Consider the following 27,613-nt stretch of genomic DNA (forward strand, 5'->3'; position numbering starts at 1 on the left):
TTAGTGCGGAGGTAGCGTGGCTCTGGACAGCCCTTTAGATGTCTCGGCGCACATGGGTCGGTTAGTCTGCGGGTCCTCAGGATGCGCGCGCGCAGCCGGGGCTTCTCTACCGCCCCGCCCGGAGCCCGCCTCCAGCCCAACCCACACGTGGGTTCCCGCACGTCCGCCCGGCTCCCCCCTGACGTCAGCCTCGCGGTTCTATTTAAGGCCCCTCCCGCTCTCGAGTCGGAGTACCCGAGCAGCTGCCGCCAACTCCGGGTCCATCGCCGCTTGCCGCCGACGCCCGCCCGCCCGCCCGACGTGTACTCCCGGTATGATCGGGCCCGGCGCGCACTGCGCCCGAGGGGGAGAGCGACTGCTTCGGGCTAAGCTGGCCCCGCGCTGCCTGCTCACGGGAGGGGTGGGCTCTGCTTCCCAGAGGCAAAGTCCTGAGACCTGGGCGGTGGCTCATGCCACAAATGGGCTCTGGGCCCGGCCGCACCCTGCTTTGGCTCTAAGTGGGCACAGTGGCCTCTGGCCGGGCTGGGGAACCAAGGAGGTGGCCGCACCTAATCTGAGGTCGAAGGCCTGGGTGGATGCAGGAGGACCCGGACACTACAGGTCTGAAGGGTGGGGGTGAGGGCATACCTCCGAGCTCGAAACGAGCAAACAGCACAGAACTCGAAGTCGGGTTCCGGGAGTCCATGGAACTGAAAAAGCCTCAGCAGTCTTGGGCGGCTTCCTGGAAGCCGGAAAGGCGCTGGGTGCCGCTCGGGTTGTATTTTAACCCTCGGACTCTCGAGAGGTGGGCTCCTTGGGGGCAGCCGCTGCCTGCAGATTAAAGGTCGCTCTTTGCGCAAGTTACACGTGTTAAGCAGCTAACGATGTTATAGGGCGCTATGCTAGACATGGTGCATGCAAATTTGAAGCCGAAAGGGTACCAGCTCTCCCGCCTCTCAGACAATGTAATGAGAGGAGGATCATCCGGTACCTTCCCCTCCTTTTGACAAATGGGGGACTGGTTGGGGCATCTCTAAGGTCACAGTGAGTGGGTGGCAGAGTTGGGGCGTAGACTCTCTTTCTTCAGGGCTTCACCCGCGGGTATCCCCACATTGAACGGAGCACTGCAGCCCAGAGCTTAGGTTTTGGTGAAACCAGATGTCCGCTGAAAGAACTCCCTTCCCCCTGCCAGGCTGCGAGAAACCTTACAAGGCTGTCTAGAAATAGCAGTGATTTGTAAGGAGAGACTCGATTCTAGCTTGGTGACTCTGGGCTGCCTGCCTGGAATTCCTCTCGGATATTTTTGCCCTTTGGGGCAGCGTCAAGATTAGACGTGGTGCTTTCGGGATGCAATCTACGACAATCTCTCCAGTGAATGCAGTGCAGGTTTGGATTAGCAGAGCCGAAGCCCCCGTCCCCGGCTGTGGAAATCGAGGGTTCCACCAAGTATCTGTTAATTTTAGGGCTCCAGGCTTCAGGCCTCTGCAGCTTCCTGTAGTAACAAAATTTCCTCATACCGGGCCTCACGCCTTTGCAACGAGGATCACGGCGGAAGCCACACGAGGTGCCTCCCTGTGGGTTGGTTAACGGTCCCGGGTTCCTAATATCACGATTTAAAATCTGGCTCTGGCAGCGCGCCAGGCCGGGGAGGCTGCCAGCCGGGCTTCACGTTGTTCGTGTGTGCGTAGGAGCGCTAGTTTAGTCTAAAGTCTGATTCTGAGCTCACTCTGACCCAGAGAGCAGCATAGTTTCTGGACACGTCCGCTCACGGGCGGGGTCTCGCAAGCATCCGCTGTGCTGTCTGGTCTAGGGCCCACGTCTCCGTAGCCGGCGGCCACTAGCACTCTGAAATGCGCTTGCGCTTAGGGTTACTGAATGGATAGGTGGGTGGGGGAGGGGTAACTGCTAATCTTCCGGGTCTGGGCGGGGCGTAAAATCCGCGGGCTCCGCTGCTTCTTCGGGGGCGGAGGTTGGGGTGAGGAAGAAGAAAACGAGGGATTGAGCATGAGCAGAGCTCACCTTGGCGGTGGGCAACGCAGTGAGGCCGTCAAAGGCCCTTTACTCACGTACCTGTTGTCCTGAAGGGGCTTGGCAGGAGTCCTGGTGACGGGAGTAGAGTTGGGCGGGCGGCTCACAGTGATCTTGTTTGAGGAAAGGCCGGCTCCACTTGGAGTTAACAAGTCAAGATGAGTGAGCCCTCAGGAGGCTATACTTACACCCAAACGTCAATATTTTTTTTCCACGCCAAGGTGAGGACGTTTACACCAAGATCCTAGTCAGACCAGATCCTGGCATTAGGCCTTTCAATTCTCCTTTGTCTATCTTTAAGTTTTTTCCCTCTCCCTTTTTAGTCATCTCTTGTGATTTTTAGTGGCAGCTACCCCAAAAGGAAGCAAAAGAAGCTTTTCCAGAACACTTTTGGTTAATAAGCGTTAATTTAAAGAGGATGCAGTGACAGTGCATGTTTTTCCCCTTATAGATTCCTTTCGGTTCTAAGTCCAATATGGCAACTGTCAAGGATCAGCTAATTCAGAATCTTCTTAAGGAAGAACATGTCCCCCAGAATAAGATTACAGTGGTTGGTGTTGGTGCTGTTGGCATGGCCTGTGCCATCAGTATCTTAATGAAGGTAAGTGAGAGCCTATCACTCTGGAAGCCAAGGATACCTTGACTCCATCCATCCTCCACTCACTCTCCAAGAATTGCATTATCACATTGTATATACAGATATTTAGGTTCATGCACTCATTCAAAGAACTTTATGTGAAACAAACTTGTAAAACATGATGCTATACCAAGAGTATCTAAACTACAAAAATTAAAGGTTTTTAGGCTGGAGACCCAGTTTCTTAAATTCACTGTGCTTTATTAACCTGCGTTAGTTGCCTACAAATGAAAAAGTAGAGTCCATGCCTTTAAACAAGCTAAAATTATTTAAAAGTAATTTTGGAATTGAAATTGATATATATACGTGGTAAAAATTAAACTGAATGTGGGAAGTCTTCCACCCATGTTAATCCCCTCTGCCCCCCTCCTTGGATAGCAGTTTTGGTACCAATTATGGAGCTAAAATTTAATTAGAAAAAGAGAACTTGTGAATGAATAAAAAGTACTTTTGGGGACTTCCCTCGTGGCACAGTGGTTAAGAATCCGCCTGCCAATGCAGGGGACACGGGTTTGAGCCCTAGTAGGGGAAAATCCCACATGCCACGGAGCAACTAAGCCCGTGTGCCACAAGTGTTGAGCCTGCTCTCTAGAGCCCGTGCTCCACAACAAGGGAAGACACCACAGTGAGAAGCACGCACACCACAATGAAGAGTAGCCCCCCTTCACCGCAACTAAAGGAAGTGCGCACGCAGCAACGAAAACCCAACACAGCCAAAAATACATAAATTAATTCCTTTTAAGTTCAGGTTTGGAGTTCCTAATAAGAGAGTGAAATGATGAATTCTGGATTCTGAACAGAAAAGGATTGAAATGAGAAGGGACTGAAGGCAGAAATGAGCTATGCAAAGGTCTTGTAACTACACAGCTTGCTCTATATGTTCTTAGACCACATAGTATACCAACTCTTATTCTTTCCGCATTGGTTCAGAAATTGATGTCATTTATTTTTCCCACGCCTATGAAACACCTGTGATGCCCCCTAACTCAGGTGTGGCTAAGAGTAACTGGCAGTAACTGGCAGACCACTCATTATACTGTAGATGATTAGGGGTGGATCGGCTAGTGTACCTCTTTGGTTTTAGTCCTCATTCCATTTGTATTAAAGCTGTTGCTGGTGCTCCTTGTCTGAGATGCACCTACGAACTTTTAAAGGTTCATCTGAAAGGATTTTTTTTTTTTATAAGAAGATGTTGGGGGTAGGAGTTTATTAATGAATTAATTTATTTTTGGCTGTGTTGGGTCTTTGTTTCTGTGCGAGGGCTTTCTCTAGTTGTGGCGAGTGGGGGCCACTCTTCATCGTGGTGCGCGGGCCTCTCACTGTCGCGGCCTCTCTTGTTGCGAAGCACAGGCTCCAGACGCGCAGGCTCAGTAGTTGTGGCTCACGGGCCCAGTTGCTCCGCGGCATGTGGGATCCTCCCAGACCAGGGCTCGAACCCGTGTCCCCTGCATTAGCAGGCAGATTCTCAACCACTGCGCCACCAGGGAAGCCCCTGAAAGGATATTTTTCACCAACATTTTGTAATGCACAAATCTGTCTTTATGTAATAAAACTGTTAGTGTTGGTTAGTATGTGGAAAACATGTAACCAGGGAATGATCCAGAATATCACTTTTTAAAGTCTTAATACTAATCAATATCTATTTAATGGCTAACAACCTAAAATCAATGTGTAAAACTGAATTTGAGAGACTAAACAGAGCAGTTTTGTATAATTGGTTGTTAGTCACTGCCAATCCAGTGTTCTGCTTCTGTACAGTAGTGGTGGACCTCCTGCAGAGGTTGCTCCAATGAGGAGAGACGATTGGAGAGAGGGTTGGTGCTTTTTCCTATGTATAGGTCATCTGGGAGTCAGCTCTTAAACGGAGGCCTGCCTCTACTTTGAGGTCTGTCCTGATAATAAAGTAGCTGAACTCTCCTACTCCAGAAATATAGAAATTTTGCATGCCCTTTTAAAAGTTTGGAAATAGCAATTTTCCATTAAACTGAAAATTTTTTGTCTTTTAGGACTTGGCAGATGAACTTGCTCTTGTTGATGTCATAGAAGACAAACTGAAAGGAGAGATGATGGATCTCCAACATGGCAGCCTTTTCCTTAGAACACCAAAAATCGTCTCTGGCAAAGGTTGATTTCAACATGTTTGTATTACACTCTATGCTAGACTTAATTCTTTATCAGGCTTGAGAATCCTAGCTCTTCAAAGATTTCTTTTTTATACAGGATAAGAGAGCCTTTGAACAATTTTGCATTGGTACCTATGGATATCAATGTTTGAATTTCCAGCAAATGGTTTTAAATGGAAATCCAGTTTGTCCATGATGTGGAAAGCATCTGAATTAGAATGTAATTAGCAAAGCTTCGTAGGTCCATATTTTGCCACATTGCTTCAACTATTTAAATATATACTTACTTCCACTGCTTCCTTTCATACACTAACACAAGGTTGAGACTAGGGCAAATGAGTCTGTTCAGCAGATATTCTTGGCGTAACCCTATCACACCTTACAATTACCAGCCAGGAAACGGACATAGGCCCTAATAGAGTCTGTTCTGACACATGAAAATCATTGACCATTTATCTGACAGGTGACTCCCTTCATTATCTTCAACCCAGGGTTAACCACCCTGTGCCATAGGGTATCTAGAAGCAAGACATGCTTGATAAGTGTACAGTTGCCCCTGCTTAAAAAAAAAAAAAGAGCCTATCCCTGAGCTGGTATGACCACCATTAAGTAGTTAAGTAGAAATAGGAGTATGGAAGAGTGTGAGCATTGACCTCAGGTGGCAAAAAATTGGGGGATGTGTCTCACTTGATATGAGTATGAAATAAATTTTATTGCTTTCAGCTCCCCCCAATCATTGTTATATAAAGCCAACCACATAACTAAAACCAGAATACAAGGAAGGTGTTGATGTATTCTTCCTCCATGTAAGTGGCCACAGTGATAAAACTCCAAAAAGGAGGAGTCTGGGCATTTATATGCCACATAGGCAAAACACTGATAAAACTGTCCAATAAAGAAGTTAATGGAACAAACTTGCTGGAGTTTTCTTAAAGCCCTTAATCTGGTTATTGTTTCTCTTTTGTCTAGACTATAGTGTGACAGCAAACTCCAAGCTGGTTATTATCACAGCTGGGGCACGTCAGCAAGAGGGAGAAAGCCGTCTTAATTTGGTCCAACGTAATGTGAACATCTTTAAATTCATCGTTCCTAATATTGTAAAATACAGCCCACACTGCAAGTTGCTTGTTGTTTCCAATCCAGGTGAGACTTTTAATGGCATAAAAATAGATGAGCTAGAGTAAAACTGATAGTATCAATATATATCATAATCTGTATATATATTTATTTCTCATATTTTTCATTTTCCTCCTGGGAGTGAGTTTGTGTTTTTGTAAAATAGTTAAGTTTAAAACGTTAAAAGAGATACAATGCCATTAATGTAGTCTGCACTTTAAAATTTGTTACTTGCCTAAGAAGATCTTGGATAAGGAATAAGTTTATGAATAATGTGTTATTTATTTTTTAAAATTATTTATTTTTGGCTGCGTTGGGTCTTCGTTGCTGTGCACGGGCTTTCTCTAGTTGAGGCGAGCCAGGGCTACTCTTCATTGCGGTGCACAGCCTTCTCATTGCGGTGGCTTCTTGTTGTGCAGCATGGGCTCTAGGTGCACAGGCTTCAGTAGTTGTGGCTTGCAGGCTCAGTAGTTGTGACTCGTGGGCTCTAGAGCACCAGCTTAGTAGTTGTGGCACACGGGCTTCGTTGTTCTGCGGCATGTGGGATCTTCCAGGACCAGGGCTTGAACCCGTGTCCCCTGCACTGGCAGGCCGATTCTCAACCACTGCACCACCCACGAAGTCCCAATAATGTGTTATTGATGCACAACTTATTTTCATTAAACTACACTTCTTGAATACTTAATGTATTTGCTATATTGTACACAGTATAGAGGCTTAAAAATATTAACAAAAATATTGATTGGTCATGATCAATATCAAGATCTATACAGAGCCATGTATCCTGAGTAGTCAGTCCTTATCTAATGATTCACGTAGTATCTGTGCCTAAATATTTTCTTCACAGTGGATATCTTGACCTATGTGGCTTGGAAGATAAGCGGCTTTCCCAAAAACCGTGTTATTGGAAGCGGTTGCAATTTGGATTCAGCCCGGTTCCGTTACCTCATGGGGGAAAGGCTGGGAGTTCACCCATTAAGCTGTCATGGATGGATCCTTGGGGAGCATGGAGACTCTAGTGGTAAGCATAACTTATTTTCTCTTATTGTTTTCAAGAAATTGTGTAAAAAAAATTGACAGGAGTATCGTTACTAAATCAGAGCCTAAATCAGATATCCATTCGTTAGGGCAGATGGTTTCCAGAAATCTTATCTTTTGGTATAATTGTATGCTAAGAATTGCTAAGATTTAAGCCATTTTGCATGACATTTTTTGGTATAAGGGATGGGGAATGAAATTTATTTATTATAATGGACATATTAAATAAGATGATAGTGCTTAGGATACTTCATTTAATATCACAGCTATTTGGACTCAAACTGCTTGTTCCTGAAAAGGTAAGCCAATCCAAGTGGCGTGTATGAGAAAGAAATCTATTATTATCACAGGTGAGAGATGTTATAATTTGTGCAGAGTTCTCAGTTCCTTATGCCAAGAAAATTCCTCTTACGATCTCATAATATCTCAATAAGTTAGGAAAACAGATTCGAATATAGTGAAAATTCTTAGCTTTACATAATCTAATCAATGAAAATCTAAAAGTTAGAGTATTGGTAGTCTTGACCAGCTACCAAAAGGAGATAATCCTCCTTAGATAAGAAAAGACAATTTTAGAAGAATGGGTCAGAATTACTAGTCTGCTGGCTGGTGCATGGGAATAAATAAATTCTGTTGTATTGCTTTTAGTGCCTGTATGGAGTGGAGTGAATGTTGCTGGTGTCTCCCTGAAGAATCTGCACCCCGAATTAGGCACTGATGCAGATAAGGAACATTGGAAAGCAATTCACAAACAGGTGGTTGACAGGTAATAGATCTCATAATTTGTAACACAGAAGGTTGAAACTTATTATTTTTATTTAGAAGATTAAAAGTTTGGGGAATTCCCTGGAGGTCCAGTGGTTAGGACCCTGCACTTTCACTGCTGCAGACGTGGGTTCAATCCCTGGTCGGGGAACTAAGATCCTGCAAGCCGTATGGCGTGGCCAAAAAAAAAAAAAAAAAAAGATTAAATAATAGCATTTGCATTTGGTTACTCTGTCAGAAAACTTGTTTTCTAAAGCTTTGTTAAAGCTTATAATATAAAACAGGTAAAGGGATTAAAAATCGCAGACATTATAACGTGGTCAAATATTAAAATGGCAGTTTAGGCCACGAAGAGATATTCTAGGCAGTAGTGCATTCTGACTTGCCAATCAACAGTTAGAGGAGAGAAACACCACGTACAGCTGGGACAGTCAAGGAAGCCTTGGTGTAAATGCAGATTGACGCAACTATTGAAGGGCTGTGAAGACAGATGCTGAATCTCTGGCTTTATACATCTATGAACCTTTCCCTCATCTTTACAGTTATTCATTTCTAGTTGTTAATGAACGTTTGTAAAAATAAACAGAAAAGCAACAAAAATCGCAGACATTAATGCTACAGTCTATCTTTATTTGCCATAATTATCAATTTACAGTATGATAAATCTTTTCTGTATTTGTAATGTAAACTAAGATAAATCAAGTTAGATTAAGTCTACCCTATTTGAGATTCAGTCTTCAAAAGCATATGATTCATTTAGTTAGGAATAAGAATTTTTAAATCTTATATAGGGACTTCCCTGGTGGTACAGTGGTTAAGAATCCACCTGCCAATGCAGGGGACACAGGGTTCGAGCCCTGGTCTGGGAAGATCCCACATTCTGCAGAGCAACTAAGCCTGTGCACCACAACTACTGAGCCTACGCTCTAGAGCCCGTGAGCCACAACTACTGAGCCCGCATGCCACAACTACTGAAGCCCGCGGGCCTAGAGCCCGTGCTCTGTAACAAGAGAAGCCACTGCAATGAGAAGCCTGAGCACTGCAATGAAGAGTAGCCCCCGCTTGCCTCAACTACAGAAAGCCCGTGCGCAGCAACGAAGACCCAACGCAGCAATAAATAAATAAATTAATTAATTAATTAAAACTTATAATAGTCTCTGAGTAGAAACACAGCTAGCTTCTTATTTATTCAGATGATTATAAAGTTTTAAGCAAGGTATATATTCATAATGGTACAAAAAATGAAAATAATTATTAACTGTCAGAAATTATTCAAATAGGGAAACTTTCAACATAGTGGCATTATCTACTTTAAATAAGGTAGCCATGTGTGGATCTCAAGTTTATGGAATTGGAGAATGAATCATGATGGGTGTAGGCAAGGCCCTCTTATTTGTATTTGTTTAGTTAAAACCTGTTAACCCATCATCCAACCCAAGAAGTGTTGACAGTCGCTGTCAACTAACTGTAACGTTTGTTGAGTTGGAGTTAGTAGTCTGCTGGTGCTTGGAAACGAGTGAATTCTGTGCTCCTCCCACTGATCCCTGTGTACTCCTCCCCCCACATACACACTCTTGAGATAATCCCAAGTCAAACATGCTATATGTAATCTTGGATTTGCATTTTAAAATTAGTTTTGCATTTATAAGAATCATCCATTTTGTTGCATGTGGCTATAGTTATTTGTTTTCACAGCTATGTGATAGTCTATTGTATGAGTACACCACAGTTTATCCATTCTCCTTTTGGAGAGCGTTGGGCATGTTGCCAGGTTTTTGCTATTACCAGCAATACTGTTGTGAACATACCCATACATAATATCCTGGCATACATGTGCAAAGGTTACACTTAGGTATATAATGCAACTTTACTATATTTATATAGTATTATTTACTGTAAAAATGATTTATTATAAAGCATATGTTCAGTGAAAGCTTTTTCTTTGTTCCTCCCACCCTACTTTTCCCTACCCTTCCCTGTCCTTTCCTACACTTCCCTACCCTACAGTGCTTATGAGGTGATCAAACTGAAAGGCTACACATCCTGGGCCATTGGACTATCTGTGGCAGATTTGGCAGAAAGTATAATGAAGAATCTTAGGCGGGTGCATCCGATTTCCACCATGATTAAGGTAGGTCTATGTAGTAATAGGTTTTACTTGAATGCCATTATTTCCTGTTCTTTAAAAGAAAAAAAAACTTCTGAGAAAGCAATTAATGTTAAGTCCTCAATCATTGATTTAAGTGAAATAAATTAATGCACCTGCGACTTTCTTTTCTGAAAAGACATGGTTGAGCTTTAGGATTAATGTCCACCAATACTGTGTTGAGCACATAGATACTTGATAACTTGTTGACTGAAAGACTCTACTCAATTTTGTTGAGATGGGTGGAAGACTATAAAACAAAGTTTTTCCTTTGGGAAAAACAGAAATCACACTCATGTTAGAGTTACCAAAGTGTTATACAATAAAAATGGGAAATTCCCTGGCAGCCCAGTGGCTGGGACTCCGTGCTCTCACTGCTGAGGGCCCAGGTTTGATCCCTGGTTGGGGAACTAACATCCCCCAAGTCTCGCGGGGCAGCCAAAAATAAATTGCAAAGTACGATGGATAATGGCAATAATTTAGATTTTCTTTTAGAATGGAAATCTTGCTACTATGTTAATGACTTTCTTTTACACTGTTCATTACATCCTAACTGAAATTCTGGAAAGGAATTTCTACTTATCAAGTTTTATTAAGTAAGCTTCATAACTGTAAAGAATGAAATTCTTGGGAGATCCCAGAATGCATAGAAAAAACGTAAAATATTTTTCATTTCGTCCTCAGGGTTTGTATGGAATAAAAGAGGATGTCTTCCTTAGTGTTCCTTGCATCTTGGGACAGAATGGAATCTCAGATGTTGTGAAAGTGACTCTGACTCCTGAGGAACAGGCCTGTTTGAAGAAGAGTGCAGATACACTTTGGGGGATCCAGAAAGAGCTGCAGTTTTAAAGTCTAATATCATACCACTTCACTGTCTAGGCTACAATAGGATTTTAGTTGGAGGTTGTGCATACTGTCCTTTATATCTGATCTGTGACTAAAGCAGTAATGTTAAGACAGCCTAGGAAAAACATCAGTTTCCTAACATTAGCAATAGGAATGGTTCATAAAACCCTGCAGCTGTATCCTGATGCTGCATGGCACTTATCTTGTGTTGTCCTAAATTGGTTCGTGTAAAATAGTTCTACTTCCTCAAGAGGTACCACTGACAGTGTTGCAGATGCTGCAGTTGCCCTTCAAACCAGATGTGTATTTAACTCTGTGTTACATAACTTCTGGTTCCTTTAGCCAAGATGCCTAGTCCAACTTTTTTTTCTCCAATTAATCACATTCTGGGATTGATGATAAATCCAGTATTGCATGTCTTGTGCATAACTGTTTTAAAGAATCTTATTTTATGTACTATATGTATCAGAATAGTATACATTGCCATGTAATGTAAAAAAGAAAATCAACATAAATAATGCAGCCAAGTATTTGTTATACCAACTAAAACAATAAATAAACCTTGAACAGTGACTACTCTGCTAATTTATTAAGATACAAAGTGATAAAGCTGTTATTTGTTAATTACATTAATGGAAGCCATTAGGTTATTCTTGGGCAACACTATGATGATTTTTTAAGGGGTGCTGTTTCTAATGACCAGACTTTAATAAGAATTAATATATTAAGGGTGTGACTAGATTGACTAGCTGTTTTGTTACTATTTCCATTGTAATCAATTGTTTTAATATACTAAGGCCCAAAGTACTGAGTTACCTTGATTATAGTGCTGATCATAACTTGTACCCTACAGTTCACACAGGTAACATTCTATACATGAATGTAAAAAACATTATTTGCCAACTGAACATAAGCAGTGGTACTTTGCCACTACAGGGGGACAGAAATTTTTAAGAACCTTTACTCTCTGGAGGCAGTAACATAATGGTACTTAACAATTTTAAACCAAATAGTCCTGGTGGTTGTCTACTCAAAAATTTTCTTTAAAAAAAAAAACAAATTTTCTTTAGATTTCCCTTAAAATATTTCTATAACTGTGACCTTCTCCAGGCCTAAAAACCATACTTATAGAGGTTAACTAGAACAACTTTATGGTCATCACTCCTCCAGGATTTTTTTTTCCAAAGTTTCTTTCTTGAGAGCTGGATAAGGGAAAGAATTAGGTTTTGTTTTGTTTTTTAATGTGTCTCAAATGTAGAAGGACAAGACTAACCTACATAGGCTTGACAATTAGCTGTTATAATAGGATTTGCTTTCATATAGGCTTTGAAAAAAATAACAGCCTTAAGATATAATTTACATAGCACAAAATTCACCCTTTTAAAGCGTACAATTCTGTGGAATCACATAGTTGTGCAGCTATTACCACTATCTAAGAACTTTTTAATTACCCCCCAAAGAAATGTGCAATTATTCCTATAGCCTTTTGTAGACTTTGATGCATCTTCAGTCTTTAAAAAAAAAAAGGATTTACCCTTACTTCATATTATTTCATACAATAAATTAGCCAGTATCAACGTGACAAAAAATGCTTAACAGATTTATTAAACTAATCTTTCATGAATTTTCAGATTTAATCTTACAAAGCTTCCTTACTTTCTGGTACATTGTGTTCCACGTTCACCTTGCACCTTCCTGCGCCAGGCAAGGGTAGGCCAACTCTGCTAGGAGCCCTGATTATTTTTACTGTTGTATCTCATTTTAGTCTTAATAACCTTGGGAAGTGGATTAAGCAGGACTTAGACTCATCTCACACAAGTTGCCAGTTAATGGAGGAAGCAAAGGGGACGTCCAGAACATGTGCCTTGGGCAGGTATGAATGAAGAGCCTCTTTTCACCTAGAGCAGGAGTTTGGTCACTACTAAAATGACCCCTCTTTTGGCCTGAGGCAGGTGTAGAGCTTGAATCTGGAGGTCATCCAGGTCAGCTGTGTCTCGCTCACAGTCCTGTGGTAAATGAGGTACAAGGGCCAGGAGCTGCTGTGGAAGAAAGCACACAAGCAAGTGGTAGTACAGGACCAACAGTCACTGCCACTCCTGTGAACCCCTTGCTTGGGGCTGGTAGTAGGTTGTGAAAAGCGCCATAAGAGAAACAGGAGAGATGTAGGGAGCTGATGGTAGTTGAGACATTAGTCAAGGAAAGCTAGATGAAGTGCTGTTTATGTTCAAAACTGAAAATGAGGAATCAACTTTGAGAGGGGCTGGGGAAGAACTTTCCAGATATATGGAACAGGAAAAAGCTGTCCAAAAGCTGGAGGGAAGTGTGGTGAGTGTCTTGAGATGAAGTTGGAGGGACAGAAGGCGGCCAAGTCTTGAATGCCTCTTAGGTTGTGGTAAAAACTGGTTAAGTGTAATGGAAAGCCATTGAAGGGTTTTAAGCAGCCTCACTGCATGATCTAACTCACATTAAAAACAAACTACAGGCTTTGATACAGAAAATAGATTATCCTTTAGATTCTGAAAAGGATTCAAATGCAAGTGATGACAAAAGATGACAGAGGAGGTTGTGTCCCCTTCTGTGAGTTATAAATAAATCCTTGGCATAAATTAAAATCACCCTTAGAAAACTAGACATGGCCTTTCCTTTTCATTATTACCCTCTGTTCTTTCAAGGGAAATTCAAACTTTATTTTACCACTCAGTCCTGAAGTTATAGAACTTAATCATAATTTTTTAAATTCCTGCAAATAAATGCTCAGACAAGGGCATGTAAGTGCATTGAAGTTTGTTTCTGAAACTCAGGCTGATCATTCCCAAGTCTGCTCTTTCCTTAAATTCCTTTTCGTCCTCGGGGCCCAGGTCCCTTCAGCATGCCCTCTCATAGAGAGGTAAGTTAGGTCGGTTCAGGCCTTGAGCTCTGCCACATATGTCCCAAGATAGCTGCCCATCTTCAATCTCGCCTCCACTAGCTACTATCAATTCAGATTTGGAAGCACTGTCCTCAGGATGCTGGTTTTAGCTGGTCCACTGGAGATTATGGGGCGCTCCCGGGAGAGTTCTTTCCCACGACGACTTCGAGCCTGGCCCCTTGCCCTCCACGTGGTAGTCTGGCCTCCAAAAAGCTTCGCCCTAAAATCAGTCCGAAGCCTAGGCCGGCTGAAGGAAATGAAACAACACACCAACATCCCTCTCTTGCACACTCTTCAAGACCGTCTAGAATACCACCTACCGGTATTAAGAGAACATAACCACAGGTGGCGCGGAACGCCCTCGGGCCAGAGGACAAGCCTGAGCCAATGCGCCTGCGCCCCGGGCTGGCCGGGGGCGGAGCTTGCGTGCTGACGGAGGAGAGCCATGCGTGGGAGCGTGCTTGCGGAACGGTTCAGGGAGTAACTGTTGCTGTGCTTCACACCTCAACGGACTTTGCTGTCCTTTTTTAACTGGTGTAACTTTAAAAAGCAGCCTAACGGCCGTACGTTACACATTCAGACTGCCTATACTGTTGCGCCACGCTAAGCGTTTGTGAGTGACTGGGACTGGAGCGAAAATGGTGGCTGGGGGCAGGGAGAACCTTTAAAAACTTGTTGGTTCCCCAATCCCTAATACGGATAGATAGACTGGTCCGTGTTCCACCCCTCGACCAGGAATTTTTTTCTTTGGCTTCCCCCTGCTCCTGGCTCCAAAATTCTGCAAACTCAAGAGGTAGGTCCTTAGATGTTCAGTGTGGTTAGTACATCGGTAGGTATGAGAGTGATTAATTCAGGGACTTTGATTTCACTGAAATTGCATTATCCCTATCAGGTTCTGAAAATGTCAACTGTCAAGGAGCAGCTTATTGAGAATCTAATTGAAGAAGATAAAGTCTCCCAGAGTAAGATCACCATTGTTGGAACTGGTGCTGTAGGCATGGCTTGTGCTGTTTGTATCTTATTGAAGGTAAGTGATAAGCCTATACTGTGGCTGAAAATGAGTAAGCACTCATAGGTCTTGTAGATGATCATGAGTGCAGGGTTGCAGGGTTAATCCCTTGGAGCAAATAAGTATCATCTGATTTTTACACAATTTAAGAAACATTTATTTGGAGTTTACCATTTGTTAGGCATTGCCAGACTATTTAAATTTATTCCTAGGAGACACACTGATTATATTATTTTGTTAATAGTATAACATTTTCTGTTAAAGTGATTCAGCACTTTGTCTTCCTTGAAGAGTAATGGGTGAAAATCATATTTCCCAATGGCTTATACTTAAAAAAATTTTTTTTAATTATATAAGCATTACATTCTCATGATAAAATAAAAAGTACCAAATTTGATAAAATAACAATGGAAGTCCTTTAATTTTCCTTTCTATTTCCAGAATATGTTTTCATGTACTTGTTGGGCATTTGTATAGCTTTGGAGAAATGTCTGTATCAAATCTTTTGCCCACTTTTATTTTTCTTTTTTATTATTATTTATTTATTTATTTATTGGCTGCACTGGGTCTTCATTGCTGCGTGCGGGCTTTCTCTAGTTGTGGCGAGCGGGGGCTGCTCTTCATTGTTGTGTGTGGGCTTCTTACTGCGGTGCGTGGGCTTTCCATTGTGGTGGCTTCTCTTGTTGCAGAGCACGGGCCCTAGGCATGTGGGCTTCAGTAATTGCAGCACATGGGCTCAGTAGTTGTGGCTTGCAGGCTCTAGAGCGCTGGCTCAGTAGTTATGGCACACAGGCTTGGTTGCTCCACAGCATGTGGGATCTTCTCGGACCAGGGATCGAACCTGTGTCCCCTGCATTGGCAGGCAGATTCTGAACCACTGCACCATCAGGGAAGTCCTTTTGCCCATTTTTAAATTGGAGTTTTATTTGTTTTTGAGTTGTAGGAGTACTTTTTATATTCTGAATATTAACTGCTTATCAGGTAAATGGTTTTCAAATATTTTCACCCATTCCTTGGGTTTCCTTTTTGCTCTGTTGGTTGTGTCCTTTGATGCACAGAAGTTTTAAATTTTAATGTAGTTCAATTTATCTGTTTTTACTTTTGTTGCCTGTGGTTTTGGTGTCATATCCAAAAATCATTGCCAAATCCAATGTCATGAAGCTTTCCCTCTATTCTTGTAAGAGTTTTATAGTTTTGGGTCTTACATTTAGGTCTTTGATCCATTTTTAGTTAATTTTGTCTATGGTATAATGTAAATATATAAATGTAAATTTATAAAATATATATTATATAAATGTAGATAGTCCAACCTTATTCTTTTGCACATAAATATCCAGTTATCCCATTTGTTGAAAATGTTGTCCTTTCCCTATTGAATGATCTTGGCACTCTTGTCAAAAAATATCTGACCATATATGTGAGAGGTTTTTTTCCCCCGGGCTCTCTGTTCTGTTCCATTGGTCTGCATGTCTCTTTATATTAGTACCACACTGTTTTGATTACTGTAGCTTTGTAATAAGTATTGAAATCAGGAAGCTTGAGACCTACAGCTTCGTTCCTTTTCAAGATTGTTTTAGCTATGCAGAGTCTCTTGAGATTCCATTTGAATTTTAGAATGGATTTTTCTATTTCTTTTTTTTCTTGTTTTTCTTTTTTTTTGCGGTACACAGGCCTCTCACTGTTGTGGCCTCTCCCGTTGCGGAGCACAGGCTCCGGACGCGCAGGCTTAGTGGCCGTGGCTCACGCACCCAGCCGCTCCATGGCATGTGCGATCTTCCCGGACTGGGGCATGAACCTGCGTCCCCTGCATCGGCAGGCGGACTTCATTGAACGAACTCATTGAACGTCTACATGTTCCACAGTGAGGCAAGAATCCTCTTACTCCCTCTGGGCTGCTAGATAGCAGACTGTCAGACAAAGATGGAATATAGAAAAGAGATGAAATTAGAGGGTCAGTCAGGAGGTCCAGTAGTTGATTGACATTTCAGTAAGAAATAAGAGAGGGAAGAAAATTATTCAAGAGATAAAAGGACATGAGTTTGCAGATATGAAGAATTCACTGAGGGCTCAACACAATGAATCAATAAAAGCCTACTCCAAGGAATATTATCATGAAATCTCAGAACTCAAATTGTACGAGAAGGTCAGTTGTTAGAGCCCATTTATTTTCTACTAGAATCCATTGTACCCTGGCAAATGTCCAAATGAAGGAGAGTAGTTCAGGACCTTGTCTTCAAGTCACATTGATGTAAATTGTGGGATAAATGGAAAGTGATGAAAGATATTAAAATATTCATATTCATATAGTCCACTGATGTGAAGGGTCATAAGGGCTGTAATGAATACCATGACACCTGCATATTTCATGAAAGGTGGACTTTAAAGGTTTTATCAGGACATGTAAAGTTTTTAGGAGTGGCTAGCAGTACAACCTACTTCCTTGTCCTGTACAGAGCAAAGTGCCCATAGCAGTTTTCCTTAGATTAATTTTTTTTTTCTATCTCTCTACCTTACTATGGTTACTCAGGACCTCCCTAGAGAAAAGATCCTGGGATACTCTTAACTGTTCCTTTAGATTCTGGTAGGCTTAACAATCCCAGGCTCTCTATTTGGAATTGTATTTGAGAAATGGCTCATATAGATGTAGTTAATTCTTAAAAAACAAATAAAAACTTTTAGGGATTATTTGAGCTCCGTCTTTGACAGTCAAGACAAATGGGGATGGAAAGGTTCCCTTGAGAGAATTTTCTGGTAACCTGTTGAGAAGGGAGATAAATCAAGTTGGAAATATAATTTCAAAGCAGGCTGTGTTGGGTATTAACTTACTGGCACTCAGCTCCAAATTCAGCTTTGTATACTCTGCTTTGTGATGCTGGCGCTGGATCTCCACATAATCGTTTTCTCCTTTGCCAGTTGGCATCTTGTTAGGTTCTGCCAATAGGGAACACTAGAGGAAAGTTGGGAGGCAAGAGGAGAACCATGACCTGCTGCCTTCTGTTTGCTTATTGTTCTGTTCACTGTCATCCCAGCTGTATCCCTTTGTCCCAAAGGTAGCAGTTGGTTCTAACCTCCACTTTCTTTTGGAGCCACCAGCATTGACCTCATCTTGTCCGTTTAGTGGTGTGAGCAGTAGGCAGATTTTGCCTCTTCCAGAGTCTGAGCCTAGTTCCATGAAGCACCTCCTTTAGACTCTCTGCTTCCTCAGCCTTGGGGGTGGTAGCTTCAAGCTGCAGTTACTATCTCTGGGTTACCATAAATGTTCCCCTTCTGTTCTTTCAGCCGTTCAACATCTGTCTAACCAATTCCCTATATTAAATTCCTTCTGTTGAAATGCTTAGAGTGGTTTCTGTTTTTCTGTCCAGACCAGACAGATACACAGATGTAAAAATGGATCTGTAAGCATGATCTGGTTTTCTTATCAGTTAGCTGAAAAGTGATATATGATTCTTTTGGATGAAACTCCTTATCCTTATCCTATTCCTGATGTATGACACATAATTCAGTAAATTTTAGAATTTACAGTTTTCCAGAAAGGCCAGATGGTTCCTGATGTGGAGGGTGGGGTGGGGAACAGTAGTAAATAGGGACTTTGATTCCTTTCCCTTACTGTTCACCTTTGGAATCTGGCCACTGGAATCTGAGGGAATACATTCCTTCTTCTTCTTCTTTTTTGCCACATGGCATGTGGGATCTTAGTTAAACCCGTGCCCCCTGCAGTTAAAGCACAGAGTCTTAGTCACTGGACCGCCAGGGAAGTCCCCTGCATTCCTTCTGTATAGTTCTATATTCTGTTGCATGTGATGAAACCCCAATAAATTAGAATATAGTACAGTATATAGAGACTGTGTATTGTTCATGTAACTGGAAAAAATCTCAGTAGAGCTAGCTTCAGATATTACTAAATTCTGGAATTCAGACATATCAAGACACAGTCTCTGTATATCTTAGTCCATACTTCCTCTGTTGGCTTAATCCTTGGGCAGGGTCTTTGTATATGGTGGTGAAGATGGCTGTACAGTTTGTTCTTAGAGTCTTATATCATTAGAGCTTATGATTGCAAAGAAAAACGGGACTTCATTTCTCATCTTCCATTTTCTAACCTCATAGACATTGTGCTCATTTGTTATGCCTGGGCCATATACCCATTTGTGAACTAATTGATGCAGCCAGAAGGAAGGATGGAACAATTGGTTGGGTCTGGTATATGCTTATCTACCCCTAGGTTGGAGGGCGGACGTTAATTGTAATATACTGAGCCACATGAAATGGTTTCCCACAGGTGGCTACCTTTATATTTTGGCCATGAGCATTCATACTAAAAACAACTTCAGCCAATTCAGAAATTAGGCATAAGAGTTAAATATAATAAAAACCTTTGAAAGGATTTCATAACTTTTCATTTGTTTTATACTGTTACCTGAAGTGGAAGAAAACCAATTCTAAAAAACTTAACAATTACACGAAGGCAAAGCAATTAATAATTTTTGCTACATTCTGTTGTTTACCTTAACTTCTGGTCTCTCTAGGCACATTAAAAGACTTTTCTTGGCCATGCCTTTCAGCTTGCAGTTCCCCTACCAGCGACTGAGGGATTGAACCGGAGCCACAGCAGTGAAAGCTCAGAATCCTAACCACTAGGGCACCAGGGAACTCCCATAAAGACCATTATTTTTAGACCAGTTTTTCTATTAAAAATGTAACACTCCTTTGATTCTAAAATAACCACACAAAATTTTTTCTCTTTCTCCTAAAACTGAAATGGGAACATTTTATTCAGGACTTTCATGTATTTTAGGATTTGGCTGATGAGCTTGCCCTTGTGGATGTTGCAGTGGACAGACTGAAGGGAGAAACAATGGATCTTCAGCATGGCAGTCTTTTCTTTAATACTTCAAAGTTTGTTTCTGGAAAAGGTTAGTTTTATAAAGTTATTTTCAGAGCTTTAAAAACAAGTAATGAAGTTTATCAAACTGTTGTCAATAAATATAAAATTAAAAAATAGCACTATTGTAATTAGGACATATAGTTTAGAAGGTTAATTTTTTGAAAAAAAACATTCCAGGGGCTTCCCTGGTGGTGCAGTGGTTGAGAGTCCGCCTGCCGATGCAGGGGACACGGGTTCGTGCCCGGTCCAGGAAGATCCCACATGCCGCGGAGCAGCTAGGCCCGTGAGCCACGGCTGCTGAGCCTGCGCGTCCGGAGCCTGTGCTCCGCAACGGGAGAGGCCACAACAGTGAGAGGCCTGCGTACCGCAAAAAACAAACAAACAAACAAACAAACAAACACATTCCATTCTAATGGGAGAAAATTTGGTAAATACAAAAACAGTATGAAGAAAATTTTAAATCTCGTCTGTTAATGGTTTTGTTTCTTTCTTTTTTTCATTTGTTTTTTACACAACTGACATATAAATGCTTTTTAAACTTGCCATTCAGTCTTATATATTTTCTCAAGGATATGCAGTCTTGAATAGTTTTGTAATATTACTGATACATTTATCTATATTCTTTAACCTGTTTTATTTATTTATTTATTTTTGGCTGTGTGGGGTTCGTTGCTGTACACAGGCTTTCTCTAGTTGCGACGAGCGGGGGCTACTCTTCGTTGCAGTACACGGGCTTCTCATTGCAGTGGCTTCTTTTGTTGCGGAGCACGGGCTCTAGGCTCGTGGGCTTCCGTAGTTGTGGCACGCAGGCTCTAGAGCGCAGGCTCAGTAGTTGTGGAGCGTGGGCTTAGTTGCTCCGTGGCATATGGGACCTTCCCGGACCAGGGCTCGAACCCGTGTCCCCTGCATTGTCAGGCTGATTCTTAATCACTACGCCACCAAGGAAGTCCCTAACCTGTTTTTTTGATGTGTGTTTTTAGAGGATCATGTTTCAGGGTATAGTTTGATGCTATAGAAGAGGAAATGGAGAGCTTAGCCCCATTAGCACTAGCATCATGTGTTGGCCAAGTAAGAAGCCTTAGAGCATTAGGAAAAATAACTTTTATCATACACTGATGTATGTAGTGTGCTTTTTGGTAATGTGATTCAACAGATGTACTTTCTACTAGAATCCCTCTTATCTAACATGATTGGAACTGAAAGTGGTTACTTAATTTAAAAATGCCTATTAGAAAGAACCATCATAAAATTTTATATTGACCTAAACATGTTAATGTACTTAGAACTTCATTTGCTGATTTTCTGATTGTAGGGCAAGGACTTTGAGTATGGCTCAGCTGATTGGAGTTTTGCAGTGTGTTTTTTATAGCATACCAGTAGTAATCATTTCTATTTCTTTAAAATACTGTAATTAATTTAAAGATACTTATGAAGCAGTCTAATCACAAAATTCTATTAAATTTTTATGGTTTTTCTCCATTTTTATTTCTCTCATACCTAAGAGGAAGATTTTTAAACAACCTTCTTTTAATATGTCTTTCTAAGGCATTCAACTTAATTTTCATAGTAACAATCATTAAAAAAATTAATTATGAAATACTTCAGATATAAAAAGTTTTAAGTATAACAAACATCAGTGTATCCAACACCCAGCAAAAGAAATAAAACATTACCAATTCACTTGATACACTCTGTGTGTTACATGTGTTCATATCTCAATCCTGAATGTGGTGTTTACCTTTACCGTGTGTTTCTTTCACCCTCATATTTTAGTGATTTACATCATATTATATAATTAATAGATATATCTGGCATAAATATATTTGGGTATAAGCGTGACAGATTCTTGATATGCAGCAACTCATGAGCAGAAGTATACAGATGTACTAGACAGAAGTCTGCTAGTTGAGAGTGTTCAGTGTGCCTTGGGTATCAGTATGTTTTACATCAGTTAATCTGTTGAGTTTATTGAGTGGAGTCAAGTTAAAAGAGCTACTCCTATATTAAAACGCTTTAAAAAATCATTCAGCCTTGAATTTCTAGCCATATGGCAGGATAAGTACCTGAATCAATCCTTTTAGTAAAGGGGAAGAAGTAAAATTATAAAAACATACTTTTTGATTTTATAAAAAAATCAAAAAGAAGATAAATATAAGAAGAGGGACAACATATAGAACTAAATAAGAGTTTAGCAAGGATGCCAGACACAAAATTATTAACTATTAATAATTATTAACTATTAATAATATTAACTTTTATTATTAAAAATCTATTCAAAAACAAGCAAAAATTTTTAAAGGTATTATTTGTTATCAAATATAGGAAGTACCTAGGAATAAATCTAACAAGACATGTATAAGAGCTTTTATGCAGAAAATAATACAGCCTCATTGAAAGATGTTAAATATCTAAATAAATGAAGAGATATGCCTTGTTCATAAAAGTCTCAATATTGTAAGATGTCTGTTCTTCCCATATTGATTATAGATTATATGCAATCACAGTCAAAACCCAACAAGTTTTATTGTTGTTGTTGTTGTACATAATAAACTAATTCTAAAATTCATTCAGAAATTCAAAGGTCCAAGAATAGACAAGATACTTTTTTAAAACATTGTTAAAAACACTTATTTTGATACAGTCTTTCATAAATAAGTCAGTAGAGGTTCCACTCTGCCACAGATGCAGCTGTGCAGTGAGAACCCTGTGCCATCCAACTGGTAAATGTCTGAAAGATGTTCCATTTCACCTCCCAGGCAGAGTGCACACCTTCCATGCTCTTCCTGTCCATTGATCGCTTCCAAATCCAGTTGACCAAATAGTCCTTTATCCCCAAAGCAGGTTCAAAACAGTAGATTCAGGCATTCTTCTCAAATCCCAGGTAAATCTTAAAAGGAACAGAGCTCCGGTGGATGGCAAAGTGCCCACCCTTGAAGAGCTGCTGCAGCCTTTGCTCAGCTTCACCATGGCAATAGCCTGGGCTGCGCAGTCAAGAATACTCTTGAAAAAGAACAAGGTGGTGAGAACTTGCTTTACCAGATATCAAGACTTATTACAAAGCTACACTAATTAAGTGCAGAGACAAACAAAAGATCGTTATATAACACTGATCATATTGTAGATCAATGGGAAATTTGCAGACTTATAAATTCTTTTTCTTATGGCAATAGTTGTTTTTATGGAAAGAAATAAAATTGAACCCTTTCCTTTTTAAAAAAAAAATATTTTTTTATTTATTTGGCTGCAACGGATCTTCGTTGCGGCATGCAGGATCTTTAGTTGCGGCATGTGGGATCTTTAGTTGCAGCATGTGGGATCTAGTGCCCTGACCAGAGCTCGAACCTGGGTCCCCTGCATTGGGAGCACAGAGTCTTAGCCACTGGACCACCAGGGAAGTCCCCTGAACCGTTTCTTGATAACACACACAATTCCAAATTGGTTAAAGACCAAAAATATGAAAGGCAAAACTTCAAAGCTTCTGTTTAGAAGATAACATAGAATATCTTTATGACCTCAGGATAGGGAAGAATTTATTAAACACAAGGACACAAAAAGCATAAACAGTAAAGGAAAGAGTATAAAGTTTAGTGTTTATGTTCTTAAAAAGGCACTAAAAGAGTGAAGAGACAAAGTGTAAACTGAGAGAAAACATTTGCAACATAAACAACTGGCAAAGGAATTGTGTTCAGACTAAAAGTACTTGGGTAATAAATAAGATAAATATAGGTAGCCCAACAGAAAAATAGGAAAAGACTTGAACATTTCACAAAAGAAGAAACTCGAATTGCCTATAAATATAGGAAAAGACAATCTCATTAGTAACCAAGAAAATAAAAAGTATATCAATATACCATTACACACCTATTAGATTGGCAAAAGTGTGATAATACTAAGTGTTTGTCAGGATGTGGAACAATAGGTTTTCTCATGCATGACATGTAGAAATGTATTATATTAAAACTATGTTTTTTTTTAAGTTTGTCATTACCTGGTGAAGTTGAACATGAACATATCCCAAACCTAGAAATTGCACTCCTAGGTATATTCCCAAGAGAAATTTGTGTACATGTGCACTAAGATACATGTACAAGGATGTATAGTGTTGTCATTTGTAATAGCCCCAAACTGGAAATAATTCATTGTATAACAATACTAAGTTGATCAATTATGCACTGTAATATTACACAGCAATGAAAATGAATGAACTAGAGGGACACACATTAACATGGATAAATGTCAGATAATATTTATCTAAAGTAATACATACCTTATGATTCAAAACAGATAAAACTTAATATGTTATTTGAATATGAATAGGTAGTAAACCTTTTTAAGGTTTTAAGGTAGTATGAGACCAGAATCTGTTATTATGGATCTAATGATCAAGTTAGGGGTATAAATACAACATAACCACAGGAAGATAACATAAGGCACTATAAATAAGGACTATGTGAGAATTATAGGCAGTAAGTGCTATAAAAATTCAGTGAAGTCAGAGTAGTATTTATGAATGATATAATTAGGGGATGCCTGGCAGAGGAATTGGTATTTGAAGAAGCCTTTGCTCCAGACCACTATGGTTTGCTGTCTCTGGGAGGACTGAGTTATATTTAGAAAGGAAAATAAATAACAGGTAAGGAGATGATGGCATTAAGAGAATCAGGGTATCTGGAAAATCTGAAATAAAAATAAGACACAAAGCTAGTAAGTTAACTTGTTGGCAGATTGTGAAAAGACTTGATATTTTACTCTGGTATACACTTTAATTGAAGTTGTCGGACATAATATTTCAAATAGTTGATCTGAGCTATGGCGAGATGATTCTGGAGAAGTTGCGAGGCTTTTTGCCAGTTTATTCTCCAAAAGTCGGGGGGGAGGAGGGAGAAAACGAGGGGCTGGGATAGAGAGTTACAGAGAGAGACAGAGGTTGAGAGATTACTTTGGATTTCTGTGGTTAGATAAGACTTTATGGAAGATGATGTCAAGCAAGGTCTTTGAGCAAGAGTGAGTAGACTATGTATGCAGAGAGAGAAGAGAACTTCCTCCTGTAGATCTTTTTTTTTTTTTTTTTTTGCGGTAAGTGGGCCTCTCACTGTTGTGGCCTCTCCCGTTGGGGAGCACAGGCTCCGGACGCGCAGGCTCAGCGGCCATGGCTCATGGGCCCAGCCGCTCCGCGGCACGTGGGATCTTCCCGGACCGGGGCACGAACCCGTGTCCCATGCATCGGCAGGCGGACTCTCAACCACTGCGCCACCAGGGAAGCCCTGTGTAGATCTTTTATTTGATACAAGGGAAAGATAATCTCTTAGATTAATGTGAAACTTGCCAGCCTAAGAAATGAAATTCTCTAAGTTTGTCTTTCTAATTAAAATCTTTACTGGGGCAGGAAAACCATTCAGATGTTTACGGTTTATAAATTGGATTAGAAAGATATAAGAATGATCATAGAGATGCAATAGTATGTTTAAAATTAAGCAAATTTCCTTTTCAAAAGAGCATAAAAATAAGTTTTTTTAAAATGGAGATGGCATATAGAGATTTTAGCTAATTTAGTTTTTGACATCCAAATAGAAAATAACTTCTAAGTATATGATAGTTTTTAAAAAGTCCAGTATGGGATAGTGAGCATTGTAACATATTGTCGTTGTTTTTTTTTTTTAATTTACTTATGTTTTAAAATTTTTGGCTGCGTTGGGTCTTCGTTGCTGCGCGCGGGCTTTCTCTAGTTTCAGTGAGTGTGGGCTACTCTTCGTTGCGGTGCGTGGTCTTCTCATTGTGGTGGCTTCTCTTGTTGTGGAGCACGGGCTCTAGGTGCACGGGCCTCAGTAGTTGTGGCTCGCGGGTTCTAGAGCGCAGGCTCAGTAGTTGTGGCGCACAGGCTTAGTTGTTCCGCAACATGTGGGATCTTTCCGGACCAGGGCTCGAACCCGTGTCCCCTGCATTGGCAGGCAGATTCTCAACCACTGCGCCACCAGGAAAGCCCCTGTCATTGGGTTTAATAGGTGAAACATTTTACAATTGGTCATCAGATTTAGAAGGTAATTAATTTTCTTGTGTGAATCAAGAACTTGTTTATGATCTCAAATACATAAACAAGTTATAATAATAATTTTAAGTAAATAATGTAAGTAAATACATTCTCACTCTTCGAATCATGAAACACACATAAATTCTCAGAGTTCTAAGCTTCTGATTCATATGGTATTTCTAAAAATCCAGAGAGCTGACTTGCAGTGCCTCAGGCCTTAATAACAAATGAGAATGTGGGCTAAAAGCCATGGTAGGTTCTGTTATTATTTTTTTTTTAAAAAGCCATGTGAACATTGGTAAATCATAGTAACAAAATTTCCTTCAGATTATACAAGATAACATTACTATATGGAAAATCTGTTCATCTGCAAATGCCAGACATGAAAGTAGTACTTTAATACCATCATCATGCAATAGACTTTTAAAGAATTAAAGCACAGTGATTATGGCAGTCTTGACCAAATAGTTTCTTTTGTTTCCTTCTTTAGATTACAGTATATCTGCAAATTCCAAATTAGTTATTGTCACAGCAGGTGCACGGCAGCAGGAAGGAGAAAGTCTCCTTGACCTGGTCCAACGTAATGTGAATATCATGAAATCAATCATTCCTGCCATAGTCCAAAATAGTCCTGACTCTAAGATGCTTATTGTTTCAAATCCAGGTGAGTCCCTTCTACTCCGTTTAACTGCATAAGGATGATATTTCCATACCATTCCTTTTTTTTTCTTTTTAAAACAATGTCATTTAGGTAAATTTATGACAATAAACCGCCCCCATCCAAATACACAATACTTTTTTTCCAGCTTTACTGATATATAATTGACATATAACATGTAAGTTTAATGCATATAACGTGGTTATTTGTGGTGGGAACTCCACAAAAGAAAGGAGAGAGAAGGTTCACTAAGAGAAGATTTACTCTCTTAGCAACTTTCAAGTATATATATAAAATATAGTAGTGTTAACTATAGCCAACATTAGATCCTCAGAACTTATTCATCTTACATCTGGAAGTTTATATCCTTTGACCAACATCTCCCCATTTCTCCTTTCCCCTAGCCTCTGGCAACCACCATTCTATTCTCTCTTTCTATGAGTCTGGCTTTTTTAGTTTCCACATATGTGATATCATACAGTATTTTTTTTCTCTGTCAGACTTATTTCACTTAGCATAAGGCCTTCAAGGTCCATCTATGTCACAAATGGCAAAATGTCCTTCTTTTTTGTAGCTGAATATTCCAGTATATCTGTATACCACATCTTCTTTAGACATTTATCTGTAGATGGACATCAAGGCTGTTTTCATATCTTGGCTATTGTGAATAATGCTGAAGTGAATATGGGAGTGTTGGTATCTCTTTGAGATACTGATTTCATTTCCTGTGGATATATGCCCCAAAGTGGGATTGCTAGGTCATATGGTAGTTCTATTTTTAATTTTTTTGAGGAACCTCCATACTGTTTTCCATAGTGGCTGTAGCAATTTACATTCCTGTAGGCAGTGCACGAGTGTTCCCTTTTCTTCACATCCTCGCCAACATGTGTCCTCTTGGTGATAGCCATTCTAACAGGTGTCAGGTGATATCTCACTGTGGTTTTCATTTGTATTTCCCAGATGATTAGTGAAGTTGAGCATCTTTTCATGAACCTGTTAACCATTTGTATGTTTTCTTTGGAAAAATGTCTGTTTGGTTCCTCTGCCCTTTTTTTTTTTTTCGGTACGCGGGCCTCTCACTGTTGTGGCCTCTCCCGTTGCGGAGCACAGGCTCCGGACGCGCAGGCTCAGCGTCCATGGCTCATGGGCCCAGCCGCTCCGCGGCATGTGGGATCTTCCCGGACCGGGGCACGAACCCGTGTCCCCTGCATCGGCAGGCGGACTCGCAACCACTGCACCACCAGGGAAGCCCCCTCTGCCCATTTTTAAGTCGGAATTTTTGGTATTGAGTTGTATGAGTTCCTTAGATGTTTTGAATATTAACCCCTTATAAGATAAATGGTTTGCAAATTTTTTTTTTTGTTTGATGTAGTCCCAGTCATTTATTTTGCTTTTGTTGCTTGTGCTTTTGGTGTCATATCCAAAAAAATCATTGCCAAGACCAATG

General features: G+C 40.4%; 2 protein-coding genes across 2 annotated transcripts in view; both read left to right on the forward strand.

Annotated features, from left to right (window-relative positions):
• Positions 1 to 241: 241 nt before the first annotated feature.
• LOC309826897 (L-lactate dehydrogenase A chain) lies at positions 242 to 11,251 on the forward strand. The gene is made up of 8 exons (XM_082661317.1): positions 242 to 311; positions 2,459 to 2,608; positions 4,651 to 4,768; positions 5,737 to 5,910; positions 6,731 to 6,904; positions 7,570 to 7,687; positions 9,694 to 9,817; positions 10,517 to 11,251. Exons 2-8 carry the CDS (start codon positions 2,483 to 2,485, stop codon positions 10,679 to 10,681), a joined length of 999 nt encoding a protein of 332 aa, XP_082517443.1. The 5' UTR covers positions 242 to 311; positions 2,459 to 2,482; the 3' UTR covers positions 10,682 to 11,251.
• A 3,236-nt stretch (positions 11,252 to 14,487) lies between these two features.
• Positions 14,488 to 27,613, forward strand: part of LOC309826121 (L-lactate dehydrogenase C chain-like) — a gene marked incomplete at both ends in the record, with an annotated part of 50,522 nt that continues 37,396 nt past the window's right edge. Inside the window, 3 exon segments of the mRNA XM_082660100.1 lie at positions 14,488 to 14,613; positions 19,391 to 19,508; positions 25,999 to 26,172. Coding sequence (XP_082516226.1) covers positions 14,488 to 14,613; positions 19,391 to 19,508; positions 25,999 to 26,172 — 418 coding nt within the window.

The sequence above is a fragment of the Grampus griseus genome (assembly GCF_964374135.1).
Source record: "Grampus griseus genome assembly, chromosome: 8".
In the NCBI taxonomy this organism is placed as follows: Eukaryota; Metazoa; Chordata; class Mammalia; order Artiodactyla; family Delphinidae; genus Grampus; species Grampus griseus.